Below are 15,673 nucleotides of genomic sequence, written 5' to 3'. Positions count from 1 at the left end.
GGCAAGCTAGTTACACTTTCCCGCGAAAAATATGGGCGTCAATGCCCATAAAACTCTTGAAAAAAGGTAGCTCATTCACGTAGCGGTTCCGTTGTCCCACTGGCCTACTACATATCACTTCATATAATCTGTTAATTATGAATTAATTTAAACAAAATGTGTTTTTATGTTTGGGAAACAATGTATTTTATCTATTATCGTGCATCAAACCACTGAGAAAGCCTGGGAAATCCACCAATGATAAGAGTGCCCTCTATAAAATAAAAAAGGTGAATAGATAATGAAAATGAACAATAAAAGAGGGTGCTTTATAACATCATTCATAATCATGCCTTCATGAGAAATTAGACACTTTTGTCAAGATGCTTATTTTCAATTCTTAATTTTCCTCATAATACGGTGCAAAACAAAAGAAATAGATTTACAAACCCTAATAAAAGAAAGTCAAATATTAGAATAATTTAAAAAGAATAAAAATCTACATCTTTGATCCTTGTATTATGAAGCAAATTGTAAGCATTGAAAAGAAACATCTGAAAAGGAATCATTTTGTTTGACTTTGTTTTATATGTAATGTAAATGTAAATATATTTCTATTGAATTTTCATTGTATTATCGTAAAATTATGAGAATTGAAAATAAGTATCTAGAAAAAAGTTATTCTTATGTTTGACTTTGTTTTATTAGGATTTGAAAATCTATTTCTTTTTTCCCATTATATTATGAGGAAAATTATGAGAATTGAAAATAAGCAGCTAGAGAAAAGTTATTCTTATGTTTGACTTTGTTTTATTAGGAATTGAAAATCTATTTCTTTTTTCCCATTATATTATGAGGAAAATTATGAGAATTGAAAATAAGCAGCTAGAAAAAAGTTATTCTTATGTTTGACTTTGTTTTATTAGGATTTGAAAATCTATTTCTTTTTTCCCATTATGAGGAAAATTATGAGAATTGAAAATAAGCAGCTAGAGAAAAGTTATTCTTATGTTTGACTTTTTTTATCAGTTTTTGAAAATCTATTTCTTTTGTTTTACATTGTATTATGAGGAAAATTATGAGAATTGAAAATAAGCATCTAGAGAAAAGTTATTTGTTTGACTTTGTGTTATTAGATTTGAAAATTTATTTTGTTTTACATTCGGTTGTTTCAAATATTGAAAAATTTTTGGTCATGTGGTTTACTATTATCCTGCCTAAGCTCTTGACTGACGTCATTATCGATATATTTGTACCCCGGGGGGGGCACTCAACTTAAATTTTGGTAGGGGTGTGCGGCGCGGAGCGCCGAACTTTGGGAACTGAGAACTGATTTTCGGGCAAAATAGGGGCTTCAAGAACTGAAATTTGGGCCAAATTATAGGCTGTTGAGCTAAAAATTTCCAAATTTTTTCCAAATTTGAGCTTAAAGAGCTGCAATTTTCAGAGTTTGAGGCTCAAAGAACTGGATTAGATTCAAATGTGGGGCTTAAGGAACTGCCGGAGAGCCTGAAAAGGGACCCTTGACCGCCGCACATACCCATACCACCTTAACATGTGAGTGCCCCCCCCCGGGCTTTGTACCCTTTCCGTCGTTTTATCTAGTCAGTTTCTGTTTCCGTATCCGTAATAGTTTTTGTAAGTCATTCCCTCATTTCAAATATATAGTTTTGGTTTCTCTTTTGTTCAGAAACCAAAAATCAAGGGATTAAAAAGTAGAGCTGATCTGATCTGCAATCATAACACTATTATGCTGGGAGGACACAGTATAGGGTATATAACCAGAAGTATACAATAGCCTATTGTGCTAACATAATTATTATCATGATTGATATCGGAAATCTATCCCGCGGACGACAGTTGATGCTCTCTGTCGAAGGTAGGTGGCATATTACACTCACGAGTTCTAGGCCTAGAAATCATATACATGCGCGTATACTGAAGGATGGGGTGGGGTGGGGAATTTGTTTGTTTGTATGAAACATAAACGATGCATGGAGATGATTTGATTATGAATTAGTTTATTATCCCCGGGAAGCACAACCCATACCTCTTTAAGAGGGGGCTCCCTCCTATATAACCACCTCTTTCCTAAATTACCCCTTTCCCCTCCTCCTCCCCTACATTCGATATCTTCATCTCGAGCTCTCCTCCCCTTCTCTTTCACTTCCAATGCTCTCTCTCATATGTTTCTCTCTCTCGGCCCATATCCCCTTGCCCTCCAACCCCCCCCACACACACACCACAATCTTCTCCCCTCTATCTTCTACTTTTTGCAGTAAAAATTGCTTCAGTAAAAGTCATTAGGTTATTAGAGGTCATATAATGGCCTTCCATCGATTCTGGTACATAGGATTAAGGACATGAATCGATTTTGTTTATAGCACCTATACAATTACAGTAGTTGCCCCTTTTGTAATGTCGAATGCAAATATTTCGATGGTCTATATATTTTCACATTGAAATCAGCTTAGGCTATTTCGTAGTCTCAAGCCAATGCTTTCAAACTAAATCAATGCTTTCAAATGTAGACTGTTTTGTTCGACTTCTCTGCTCGTGAATATTGCACTGCGAAATTTAAACATTTCTTTTGTATACTTAGATCAGGTAACTCGAAAATCCTGTAATTTTATTCGTCATACCACTTATAAGAAACTGAAACCAAAACCGAAACTACCTGTCACAAATGTTTAGTTTTAAACAAAAGGTAGAAACAAAGAGTTCGATATCTTGTGATTCAAGTGGTTAGGCAGGACAATAGGAAACCACGTGACCTAAACCAAAACCAAAACTAAAACTATATATTTGAAATGAGGCAATGTTATTCTGAAGTGGTAGTCTCCCAGGTGTGACCAATCTTTTATTCTAGCCTTTTGTTAGTTACTGAAAATTTGAAGCTCGTGAATTTCAGTTTTCGTTTTGGTAAGTTATATTGATTTTTTACATAACTTAACCTTGAGATGTGCGGTTGGGTGCTAATCTAGACAAAAGAAGAGTCTAAATTTTACGGTCCTAAATTCGCGGTAAATTGTACGGCTTCAATTGACTTGTGTTTGGTGTACATGCACTTACGCCTAGATGTAAGTGGCTCAGTCGCAAAAATTGTCTTGCATTGAAATATATACTAACCATGTTGCCAAGTTATAAGCAAAAGTCTTTCATATTGGCGATAAAACGAGCATCTGAAATAGTCAAATATCTCCCAATGAGGCGCGTACAAGTGGTGATTTGGTAATCATGTTTTATATTGAAATGCAATACAAAAGAATTGCATTGGAGCAAAGATAATGTATTCTATTCATTCGTACCAATGGCAAGCTAATCTGATAATTGGTTGGGCCTATATGCAAGACAGGGAGGTAAATAAGGATAATTTACTGGGTGGGCAATTTAATTTATTTTTGCCCTCAAATAATGGAAAATAATTTACTGGGTGGGCAGCGATAATTAATGGCATCCAGGCGTTTGGATTTTTGGAAATCTAAACCTATTTATGCGTACAATTTGGCTTTGATGTAAAAAGTGGACATTACCCTCCCCCTAAATGCATCTTTTGCCAATTTTTAGCATATTCATGAAGCAACTTTCAAGAAAATTTGTATACCATATTATATTGCACTTTAAGTATTTACAAATCTTATACTAATTATCACTCACCATTACTCCTTCATAGGAAAAAAAGCATTAAAGTTAGATGGTAATTATTATATGGTGCCCAATTTTTTGTGGGCAAAATAATTTACTGGGTGGGCAAATGCCCACCCAGTTAACATGTTATTTACCTCCCTGATGCAAGACTCGGGTTTATTTTAAATGTTTATTTTTGCAGAGCTTATTTTCAGTCATGGATCATACTGATAAATTTCGCAAGGGAGGGGGAGGGAGGGAAGGAGATACTTGAGACTGAACAAGTGAGAGTGGGAGTGGGTGAGGAAGAAATAGAGGAGAGGGATAGACGGAAAGACTAGAAAGAGAAAGCTCCAGAGGAGAGAGTAGGGACCGGGGAGGGAGTGGGGAGCCTGATGGGGGGAGACAGGACGAAGCAAAATAGGGAGATAAACATTGATAAGAGGGAAGTGCAACACTATGGCCCTGCACAAGTGCATTGGGGCGCGACAGGCTCATAAGCGGACCTTTTGTGATATAAGGGCTTATTTTTTAACGTTTTTACAGAAAAAAAGTGGACATTATCATTCGGATTGGCATACATTTTGTCAAATTAATATAAAGTCTGCACAAAAAGAAACTCAGCTGTTATAAACACGCCTATAGCTTCGGAACTAATAATTGTTTTCACATTATTTCAACATAAAAAGAAGGATGGTTTATTTACGCGCACTTTGATACCTATATGTCCAATTTTGTTCAATATTAACAATGCAGCAGTGTTTTGGAAGAAAAATTGCCGAATATAAAAGTTGCAGCTATTTGTATTGATTTTGAAGTGAGCGTGAAGATAATGGCGGGCTTTACGTGCTACCGTGCTGGCATAATAACCATTGATCGCTGTAAACTGCAACTTTTAAAATCGGGTATTTTTCTTTCAAAACACTACTGTGTTGTTATTATTGAACAACATTTGACAAATGTGGTATCAAAATTCATCGTTCCCTCTATGTTAAAATATTGTGAAAACAATTACCGTAAAATGGGGTAACTTTGGGCACTTTTCAGAGATTTTAAATCACTGCTTCCAAACAAAACCAATTATAATTCTAATTAACTCCTTTTTGTGACATTAGGGTTCCCTTCTACACCTTGAAGTTGAGAAAGATTTTTAAAACATTTTGTAAGGGTGCCCTAGGGGTTAAAAATAGCCTGACCAAAGTTACCCCGCCTTTGGGGCAACTTTGGTCACAGTATTACATTCCATGAAGGAAAAAAATGTAAAAAATTGATCTTCGTTGTGTATGGGCAAGTTGTTGTTTTTTGTGACATTTGACCCCTTACAAAATTAATCAAACACACACCCTTGCTCACAAATATCGATTTTTATTTTTATGAAAAAAAATGTAAAAAAATTCTCATTTTTGGTCAAAAAGCCTGCTTTTTTCGTAAATTTCAAGGAAATTAGACATGAGTGACTATTATTTCTTCCAAACATATTTCTTAACAAATTGACACCAAATATGACTAAAAACAATATTGCTGTACAAAAATATGACCATTTAAAAAAGTATATTTGACCGACCAAAGTTACCCTGCTGACCGAAGTTACCCCATTTTACGGTATTAGTTCTGAAGCTATAGTCGTGTTTATAACAGCTGAGTTTCTTTTTGTGCAGACTTTAGATCAATTTAGCAATGCAAAGACGAGAGGGCGCTAGACCATTAAAAACATCGGTCTTGTCTCTCCCGCTTTTATTGACATAGGCATCTGCTTCTATTGAAATAAGCTGATTGGTACTTCAAAGTTAACAATGAAGTCAGATTACAGTAAACTTACTGAATCACTTGCGTTTTCGTATCTGAACATTAGTAGAAACTTAAAAACTTGTAGCAAAGAGTTTCGGTTTTCATTTCAGTTTGTTGCATAATCGTGTGAACGCATAATCCCTTGGTTTGAAGTTGATCTAACTATACAAAAGAAATGTTTACATTTCGCAGTGCAATATTCACGAGCAGAGAAATTGAGCATGTCAATCTACATGTAAAAGCATGGTTTAGAAAATCAAATAACTCTAGGCTTATTTCCCTGTGAAAAGGTAGAGACCATCGAAATATTTGCTCTAGAGATTACAAATGGGATGACTTGAGTGATAAACAACATCTATTCATGTGCTTATCGCATGCAGGAGGATCGATAGAAAGCTATATGACTTCCAATGTAGGCTTTTTGACTTTTATTCAAGTTATTTATTACTCGAGAGAAGAGAGAAGCTGAGAGAGGGGAAAGAGAGAGAGAGAGAGGGTGTGTGGGGAGGTAAGGGAGGAGAAAGAAAAACAGATGGGAGAGAGCAGTAGAAGTGGAAAGGGAAGGAGGGGAGATTAGAACTCGAGAATGGAGTGGAAGAGGAGGTATGTAGGGGAGGCGAGGGTGAGATGGAGACACTGGGGAGAGGGAAGAGGAGGTTAAAAAGGTAGGGGAGAGCGGTTTCTTTCTTTTTGCCAATGTTTTATATGAACCATCGTGCAAATTATATTAAATTTGCCATATTTGCCAGAGATACGGTCCCGGGATACGGTACTTATAGAGCTAATCATTATATATAGGCTATGGAGCCAATTTAACAGCACCCATATTTTATGGGAAAATGTCATTAAACTTTTAAACAGTGGTCAAGTTCAAAATTGCTCGGACTTGGTTAAAAACAGCAACAATGTGTTCATATATTCATGAGGATTCAGAAAAAGTATAGTTTGACCTATCTACTAGCGTGTTTCTATTGGGGCCATTATCCGAAAAAAAACCGGCTAAGAGATTAACTGTGCCCAATAGAAACTGACGGCGAGAGTTTTCCGGGGAATTTATCCTACTTTTAGTAGGATAATGGCGGAGAAATTATTCGGATAGGCCTAACGCCAATGTAAACTGATATCGTTCCGACAGACTGCGCTTACAGGAGAGAAACTGGAAATCGACACGGTCACATGATCGCAACGTGTGTTCTGTTTTGTTTACCATTTCTTCAGCTGTGTCACGGTGTTTGGAGCTGAGCTGATGAATATGACGTACAACTTTTGTTCAGAGTAAAAAAATATTTTAAACATTGTTAAAAGAAGCATAAATTAAGGTATAGATTATTAATAAATCAGAAATCACGGCTGAAAATCCTGTTTTCGTGTGGACAACTGAAGGAATAGGCCTTAAGGGCCCGAGAAAGTTTCAGCATGTTCAGTGATTGCAGCGCAGTGTAGAGTGTGTGTAGGCCGATAGTAAGCCCGGCATACAACTTCAATAATACAACATGTTTTGTAATTTGTAGGCTAGGCCCCGGGAGGCTAGGCAAATCTTTTCTGTGTACCGTACATAAAATGTATATAGCATGGACGGATATATCTTCCAAGATTCATTTGAAGGTAGAATTAACATGTTAAAATTCCCATTAAATGTGAACAAGTTACGATCGCCATCGTCAACCATACAAGACTTGCAATGACCTGAGATATGACCTTTCTCCGGCAAGGGCACGAAGTGTGATGATCGGGCCAAAGCTGCTTGCATTTTCCGGATAACAGTCCCCAATAGAAATTGACCATTAGCCATCATTCTCCGCTATTATCTGGTTAACCATTTCACTGGAAAAATTCTGGATGCTCAATAGAAACACGCTATACGACGTACGGCTATTGAGTTATAGGCCGTACATTGTGATGTCATAGGTCGAATTTTGGTTTCACAGGGATGAAAATGAAAATTGCTCCGATTTTATTGAAAATGGTCTCAAACTATTTGTTTTGCCATGAGAAAGCAGAAAAAGAACAGTTTTCCCTATGCAGGATGTTTCAACTACCGCATTGAATTCTATATTGAGTCTATTTGACCTAGCCAGTTGTTGTGATAGGGCCTACTTGGATAAGAAAGCCAGGGCCCTCAAATTTTGGGGCCCCCAAAATTGCCCTGTGCAATGTGCATCTTCCATTTTAGCCGAAAAACGCTATTTTTTGGTCTAAAATAGCCTACAAAAATTGCAACTGGCCTGTTTTATAGCGACATTCAGCTTTAATTTGGGCTAAAATAGTCTATAATTCAATTGTTTTATATAGCGCGCTTGTCGCGTGCAAATGTCCTATAGTAAAATCTAAAAACTTGGCCTCTTGAGTGCAGATGCCTTTCACACGGTGCGTTTTGGGCCTCCTAATTTTGGTCTGGCCAGGGCCCCCAAAAGGTAAATCCGGCCCTGAAGAAAGCACTCTCATTTCTTGTAAAAAGATTAATAATCTGAGACAATTTTTAACAAAATCAGACAATTTTCATTTTCGCCCCTTGCGGAGCCCAAGTTAGACATGACGTCACAATGTTACACCTTTGCCTATAACTCCATAACCATGCGTCATCAAAGTATGCCGGAATCCCTATGAACAAAGGATGACGTTGGGTTTGAGCAAGTTTGAATAATTTTGAACTTGACCTCCTGTGCAAAGTTCAATGACATTTTCCCACTAAATGACGCACAGTGTGTCATCGCTCCGATATCTTCATGGCAGAAATCGCCATGGTAGGTTGAATCCACAGCCACGCATGGCCATTTTGTTCCGACCTTATAGTTTTGAGACGCATAATGAGCCGAGGAACATCCGACTAAGGCTACTGACAATAGCCTGGTAATCGACCTCTCTGTGTGTGAGTGATAATGTATACGCCTGAGGTCAGGCTGCTTTTAGACTGCCTCCACGAGTGAGTGCAGCTAGACTACGCTGCGCTATAGTTCGGCACATATAAAATCAGAATTTTGGTCAGTTTTTGAGTTCAAGACGCACGGTTCTTTCTCAAGACGCAAGCTAACGACTATCATATCCGACCAACACACATTCAAGTGCAAGGATCTAAATACGGGAGATAGGCCTATTCATCATTTTCTACCCCGATAGGCCTATCAAAAGATTTATCGTCTGAATATCAAATCGTGCATAGCACATTCACGTGTATCGATCCCGGGTGTTCATTTTAGTATCTCTGCTGTACCAAGTAATTATTAGCCAGGCGATGTCGGTGTGTGATGGGTGTTGTTGAAATGTTTTTTTTGTTTGTTTTTTTCAAATTTGAATGCGCCATTTACGTTGGATTAAAGTTACATAACTAACTGGTTCAGTAAAATAAACACATAGCAGTTGTGTAAAATGTTTACTTAGCAAATATGTTAATCATTTTTACATAACATTCTGGTGTTTTTTACAAAACATGGATCAGGTAAAATTATACACAATTGCTGTTCTATTTCACTGCCGGTTTGAGTTAACTTACATGTACATTTTATTTTAAAATAACTTAATTAATTCGCAATGTATAGTTTAAGCCTACTATATTATAATAGATAGTGGCCAGCACATTTATAAAGGACTGGTTACTCACTACAATCTTCACTCTTAAACTGTGTTTTTCTGAATGTGCTGATCATGTTGATTGCTAGTCGGAAACTCCTGCGAAGCTATGGACATGGCATCTTACATACTCCATTCTATAACAGTCTACCTATAGTGCCTTGTGTGTTTTCTCTTCAATCATTTTGTTGAATGTAATTTTATGAATCAAATAGTTATGTGTCATTTTATTTATAATAAAGAAGTTATTAAATTAATAAAGTAAGACAATTTATTTATCTATAAGTGCATGTCAAATGGGGTACATTGTTCAATACTATAGGCCTACATGCATAAATTATGCCCATATTATAGCTAGGCCCTAATAACTTTATTTTGCATCGGATTTTTCACGTTGAAAAGACAAAACTGATGTTTATGATAGCAACCATTTCATCAATAACATTTTGAGTCATTTTTATCCATAAAACGACACAGGATATGATAGATAACTACTTTCACATCAATATGGTCCATATGATCACAGATTGTTGAGAATCTGTGATATGATCCGGGGATATGATGAAGATTTTGATTCTATAGATCTGTTATCAACATGATATCACGCTGTTCAGTGGTCAAGGAGTAAGGACCCCGGTCAAGGACACTGATATGACATCATAGGTGATGTCAGATTTTCTTCTGCTGACCATATGATGCTATATATTAACTATTATTGTAACATTTAGGCCTATACCTAGAATTTTGAAAGTCATAATTAGTTCAAACATAACTTTGGTAATACTCACTCGTTTTCGTTCGTTGAAACGGCAAAACATACTTACTTTTCCTTACAAATCGAATTAAAATATTTTTAAAAAATTCAACCACAAAAAGTTTTAAACAAAAGTCATTCCAATACCAATAAAAATTAATCTCTTGAGCAAACTGACCCCATCCCAGAAATAGGTACCAGCCCGATGGGCTGGCGAAAAGCGATTTTAAGGTTAAAGCACAATAGCAGGCCTACTAAAGTTGACCTTAACCAGGTCAGGTAATAATCAGGGAATTGGAAAGATTATTGTAATATTAAACAATGTGAATTCTAGTAGTTCAGCCAGCTCCGGTCACCCAAGTATATAATACAATTAATTTAACACGTATAAATATCAGTGGTGTCAATATTTTAAAAATGGCTAAGGTAATTGCTGTATTTGGTGCTACGGGACAGCAGGGAGGTGGGGTTGTTACAGCTTTGTTGAAGAATAAGAACTTTGAGGTTCGAGCTGTTACGAGAAATGCAAAGAGTGATAAGGCGAAGGCTCTCGAGAAGCAAGGTGAGCATGTATTTATTGTAAATCATATTAATTGAAAACTAAGCAATTCTTCAGAAGTATTCGCCTTATGCCACAGAGAATTTGTTCCACTAAATTGACAAAGTTAAGGGATCTGGATGGAATGAGCGTTTCGACAGTATTTTTTGTGGGACATGAGAGCACATCAGACATATCGAATTGCATTCTGAATACTAGGAATGTCTTTCTGATATCAAATAATTTCCATTTTTTGAAATTCACGATATAATACAAATTTTATAACAAATTATTAAATTTTGATATTTTTCACATTTTTTGATACATAACAGTCCTCGAAGTAAATTTTATAAATCTAATGATATATTCTTAGGGGTGGTGCAATAATTATGTACCCCTGGGGTGAATTCTCAAAATGGTCTGCCAAAAACGCTTGCCCCCCCTTTGGCCATGCCAAAAATCTTTGCCCCCCCTTTCGACGTGCCAAAAACCTTTGCCCCCCTTTGACGTGCCAAAAATCTTTGCCCCCCTTACACATGCATGATTTTGGGGAACCCGAATTTAAAACCTTAAAGGGCATTTCGTGATCCACAGCCTCATCCCCCACTTTTCTCAAAAAAGTTGAGATTTTTATATCACTGGAAACCTCTGGCTACATAATGTTTATGCACAAAATATTTCTTGCAGATTAATTCGTTTTGCAAAGATATCGCTTGCCCCCCCCTTTCGACCTGCCAAAATCGCTTGACCCCCTTTTGACCTGCCAAAAATGCTTGCCCCCCCCTTCTGGCCTGCCAAAAATCTTTGACCCCCCCATAATGCACCTCCCGGGGTACACATAATTATTGCACCACCCTTAAAGTGTATGTAGCTGGGACGAAAAGCCGACGAGCAATTGAAAATGTTGACCTTTCATATTGAAGATATGGATTGTTCCCCAAAAAAGCCCTAATTGTTTTTGGTGTTTTGGAGGAAAAATTCATATCTTCAATACGAAAATTTTCAATTGATCGTCGGCTTTTCATCCCACCGACATCATACTTTAAGTACCGGTATCAATCATCAAATTTATAAAGTTTACTTCAAGTACTGTTAAATATCAAAAAATCAATTTTAATCATTTGCCATAAAATGTGTATTACATTGCGAATTTCAAAAATCAAAATTATTTGATATCAGAAGGACATTCTTCGTATTCAGAATGCAATTCGATATGTCTGATGTGCTCTAATGTCCCACAATACTGTCCAAACGTCATACCCCAACCCTTAACGGAAGTTGTGCAACGTTTTGTTTGTTTTTCACATTATCTAATAGTTACATTATCCAATGTTGAAAATGGCCCCATATTATTGGTCTTTTCATGATCAGTCCAAGAGAACGCCAAATATGGATCAGGAGTATTACATAATAATACCCTGCTATGACAATAGCTGCACTAGGTTAATCGTATAATCACCTTATGTGGTTAGCATGGCTGGGCCAGGAAATCCACAAGGTCAGCCAATGTATGTACATGTATTCGGTACATGTTCCATATCTTTTACAATGGGTGATAAATTTCTGGTTTGTTTTATTTCAAAACGCAACAGTCGATATTCTAAAGCTTGGTCCAAATCCAAGAGAAGAACCAACTCTAGTAATTTATGTGGTTTCAAATTATATCGGCCGTTGCCTTTTGATAGAAATGGTGTTTGTTGATGTGCACAGTTTCCCATTAGATCATAACATGCTGTTGTACATCCAAGGTCAAAGGTCTTTTAATCCATATTTGGCGTTGTTCTGGGACTGATGATGAATCAGAAAAATAATAGGCCTATACTTTGCGCTATTTAGGATGTTTCATTACGTCAGTAACGCATCCAAATCGAGACTATCCATTGAGTCTCACTGAGTTTTATTGAATCAATTTGTTTTGACCTGGCTTAGACAGCACACAAAATAGTTAAAACTAATCTTTTTCTGATTTCTTACAACAAGACAAATGATTTGAAATCAGTTTCATCAAAATCAGAATGAATTTCGCCCCCCGCAGGGGGCAAAATTGGACCTGTGACGTCACAATGTAACTCTTTTGCCCATAACTCCACAACCGTACATCATAGATAGGTCAAAGTATACTTTTCCTGAATCTTTATTACCAGTGGATCACGATTGTGTTGAACAGGTCTGATTAATTTTGAACTTGACCCTCTGTGCAAAGTTCAATGACCATGATGACCTTTTTCTACTAAAAAATTGAGGGTAATGTTAAAATGCCTCCATAGCCTAGATTAATTAGCACTATTAAATTACTATTGAACTGCCAAATATGACAACGTTTCATGATTTGCACGATTGTGTGATCGTCAAACTACAAGTTATACACATACTCGTATAGTGTCATTTTGCCATATATCCTGGATGCTCGATAATCAGTATTGTAAATAATAATGAAATATATGACAAAATCATACTCGCTATAATTCTTTTATGTTAGAACATGGCACGGGCATGCGATACTTTTCTTGTAGGCCATACTCGAATCAAACGATACAAATAAAATATGCTTTCCTGTCGTTTTCTAAGGTGCAAACATAGTTGAAGGAAACTTGGATAATCCCAAGTCTTTGGCTAGCGTACTATCTGGTTGTCACGGTGTATTTGGAATGACAAACTTTGATCTACTTGACGCTGATAAAGAAATCCAACAGGTAAGAATGGGCTATTCCATTTCAAGATCCGCAATGGGCTATTCCAAATGGTCTGTTCCATTTAAAGGTCCGTAAATGGGCTATTCCATTTAAAGATCCGTAATGGGCTATAATATTTCATGTTACCTCTCGATGTAACCATGGTAAGACACTGTCTCCTGAAGAAAGTGATCATTTATCATGTGGAAGAATTTTCTTGTGCATTGTTGTGAATTTGGGGAAAAAGGTCTTTTTGGCCTGAGGCTTGGAGGTCGTTACTATCCATAACAATATTATATTATTTTTCGTCACCTTTTGCTTCGCATATTTTTAGGGGAAAAATCTGGTAGATGGATGCAAAGCCGCCGGCGTAAAACACCTGATTTTCAGCGGTGCTCACGACATCAAAGGAGGAGTGGGGAAACCATGCGCTTTTTCCGACAGCAAGGTTGACATAGCCAACTACATGTTTGCGTCAGGAGTACCCAGTACAAACGTACGATATTTGTTTTTCGCTGAAAACTTCATAGGCGGTTTCGGGGGCGGTTTCAAGGGCTTGGTGCAAAAAGATGACAAGGGCACATTTGTGATTGGTAAGGATTTTCAATTTCAAAATTCAATTTTGGATCCTGCATGTAGGGATGTGTGTTAGTGGTAGTGGTGATGGTGGTAGGGGTCCTTTGGGTGGTGGGTGTTCTATATCTCCCGTGCGAGGAAATGTGTGGTGTCACGTGTGCCAGGGGGGTGTATATGCGAGTGTGTAATTTGAGTTCGTGAATAACATTCGCCTAGGCGGAAGTGCCTATCCAAACACAAGTCAATTGAAGCCGTTCAACTTATCCGTTGCGGGCCGTAAAATTTAGACACTTCTTTTGTCTAGATTAGCACCAACCCTCTCATCTTACGTTTTCATGTCAAAAATTAACAAAATTCTCTAAACTGAAAATAGAAACTGTCTTCGTTCAACTTTTCAGTGAGCAACAAAAGGATTGTTCACACGTAGGCTACATCATTGTACATTGTGTCATTCAGAGTGTCATATGGTATTTTTTGTCATTTTTTCATGTAAATGCCTAATTTTTATGTTAAATATATACGGCTTTCGGCAGAACCACTAGCAGGCTATGTTAGCACATCTATAACAAAAAACCTGACGTACCAAAATCTGAATTGTGATGATTTATTACGATCGTCAGTATGAGCAAATCACTGAATGTGCCTTTTAGACACGTTTCATAAATTCAGTATTTTTTCTTTGTACGGTAGCAATCCCGATGGAAGGCAAGCCTATGGACTATATAGTTGTGTCTGGAGCTGGCAATGCAATAGCTGCCATTTTTGCTTCGCCTGAAGCATACATTGGGAAATCGATTGGAATATCTGGAGACCATATCACTGTTCAAGAAATAGCAGACATTTTCAGCAAACATTTAGCTCCAAAAACCTTCAAAGCCGGCGAGGTGAGTTAATTGCAAGAATCTTAACAGGATTCGTAATGTAAGGCCAAATAAAAAACTAATTCGTTTCGCGTCCGCTTGGACCGTCCTTACTCAGTCCATATGTTGTTTTCTTAAGTTTTAATACTTCAGCAAAATGCTGATCAACAAGTTTTCTTGAAAAGTGGACTTAATTTTGCACACAATGAAAGCAAACATATTTGACTAATGTGCCATATTGTAGTATTAATTTTGTTTTTTTAGGAAAAAAAGTCAAAATTCATATTTTAACAAAATGTGATCAGATTTATGGAATAGCTTGATAAATAAGATGACGCAATTTTCTTAATTTAAAATTATATATTACAGGTAACAGCCGAACAATTTTCCAAATCTGGACAACCTGGAGCAGAGCATTATGGCGCCATGTTCGAGTATTTTCAAAGCGGTCAGGCGGACATTCATTTGGAGCTTACTAAGCAACTTGATCCAACAACTATGCGCTTTGAAGACTGGGTCAAAGCAAACAAAGACGCACTCAATGCCATATATCAGTAGAGGGGTAGATCGGCCCACTGAAAATTTCTAAAACCCCCAAGCATTTATTAGTTTTAGCTCTCGAAATGTGACGTATATTACTTCCAAACTCCGCAAGCTTGCACAGTGCGCTCTCTTATCAATCTGCACAAGCTTGCACACCAGTGCGCTCTCTTATCAATCTGCACAAGCTTGCACACCAGTCGGATCTCTTATCAGTCTGCACAAGCTTGCACACCAGTCGGCTCTCTTATCAAGCTACACAAGCTTGCACACCAGTCGGCTAGATATGGGATGCTGGAGACTTTTAAACATTATTGGTAATTCACGTAATTTAAATTAATATACTAAATTATTATTATTATATAGCAAATAGAAAGTGTTCAAATTGTGTAGAAAGTTCACCACCTATGAATATTAACAGGGGAGTCACTTGATATTGAGGCAGTGTTCTTATTCTCATAAAGGGGTTCTAAAGCAACCTTAAAGCCATATTATAACATTTGCTGAGGAGAACGCCCTCAATTTTTTTTTATAAATTCTGGTTTTTAAACGATTGTAATGTACTTTAGTCAATAAAGATACTCTGCAAAAATCAAGACTTTAGGTGCTGTAGTTTTATCAAAATCCGAGATTTTGAATAAAACGAGGAACCAACGTTTTATTATTACAATGGAAATATTAGTCGAACACGTATGCACAGTACGTACACGGCATGCGGGATACACACACACACACACACACCCACACCCCGAGGATCGTACCGTATTACAAC

General features: G+C 37.0%; 1 protein-coding gene across 1 annotated transcript; it reads left to right on the top strand.

Moving 5' to 3' along the window:
• The first annotated feature begins 10,132 nt into the window (after window positions 1-10,132).
• On the top strand, window positions 10,133-14,940 carry LOC140166824 (nmrA-like family domain-containing protein 1). Its single transcript, XM_072190313.1, has 5 exons — window positions 10,133-10,277; window positions 12,822-12,946; window positions 13,260-13,518; window positions 14,192-14,385; window positions 14,731-14,940. Exons 1-5 carry the CDS (start codon window positions 10,133-10,135, stop codon window positions 14,917-14,919), a joined length of 912 nt encoding a protein of 303 aa, XP_072046414.1. The 3' UTR covers window positions 14,920-14,940.
• Window positions 14,941-15,673: the final 733 nt, after the last annotated feature.

Source organism: Amphiura filiformis, chromosome 12 (genome assembly GCF_039555335.1).
Source record: "Amphiura filiformis chromosome 12, Afil_fr2py, whole genome shotgun sequence".
Classification (NCBI taxonomy): Eukaryota; Metazoa; Echinodermata; class Ophiuroidea; order Amphilepidida; family Amphiuridae; genus Amphiura; species Amphiura filiformis.
This window is presented reverse-complemented; position numbering and strand designations above follow the sequence as displayed.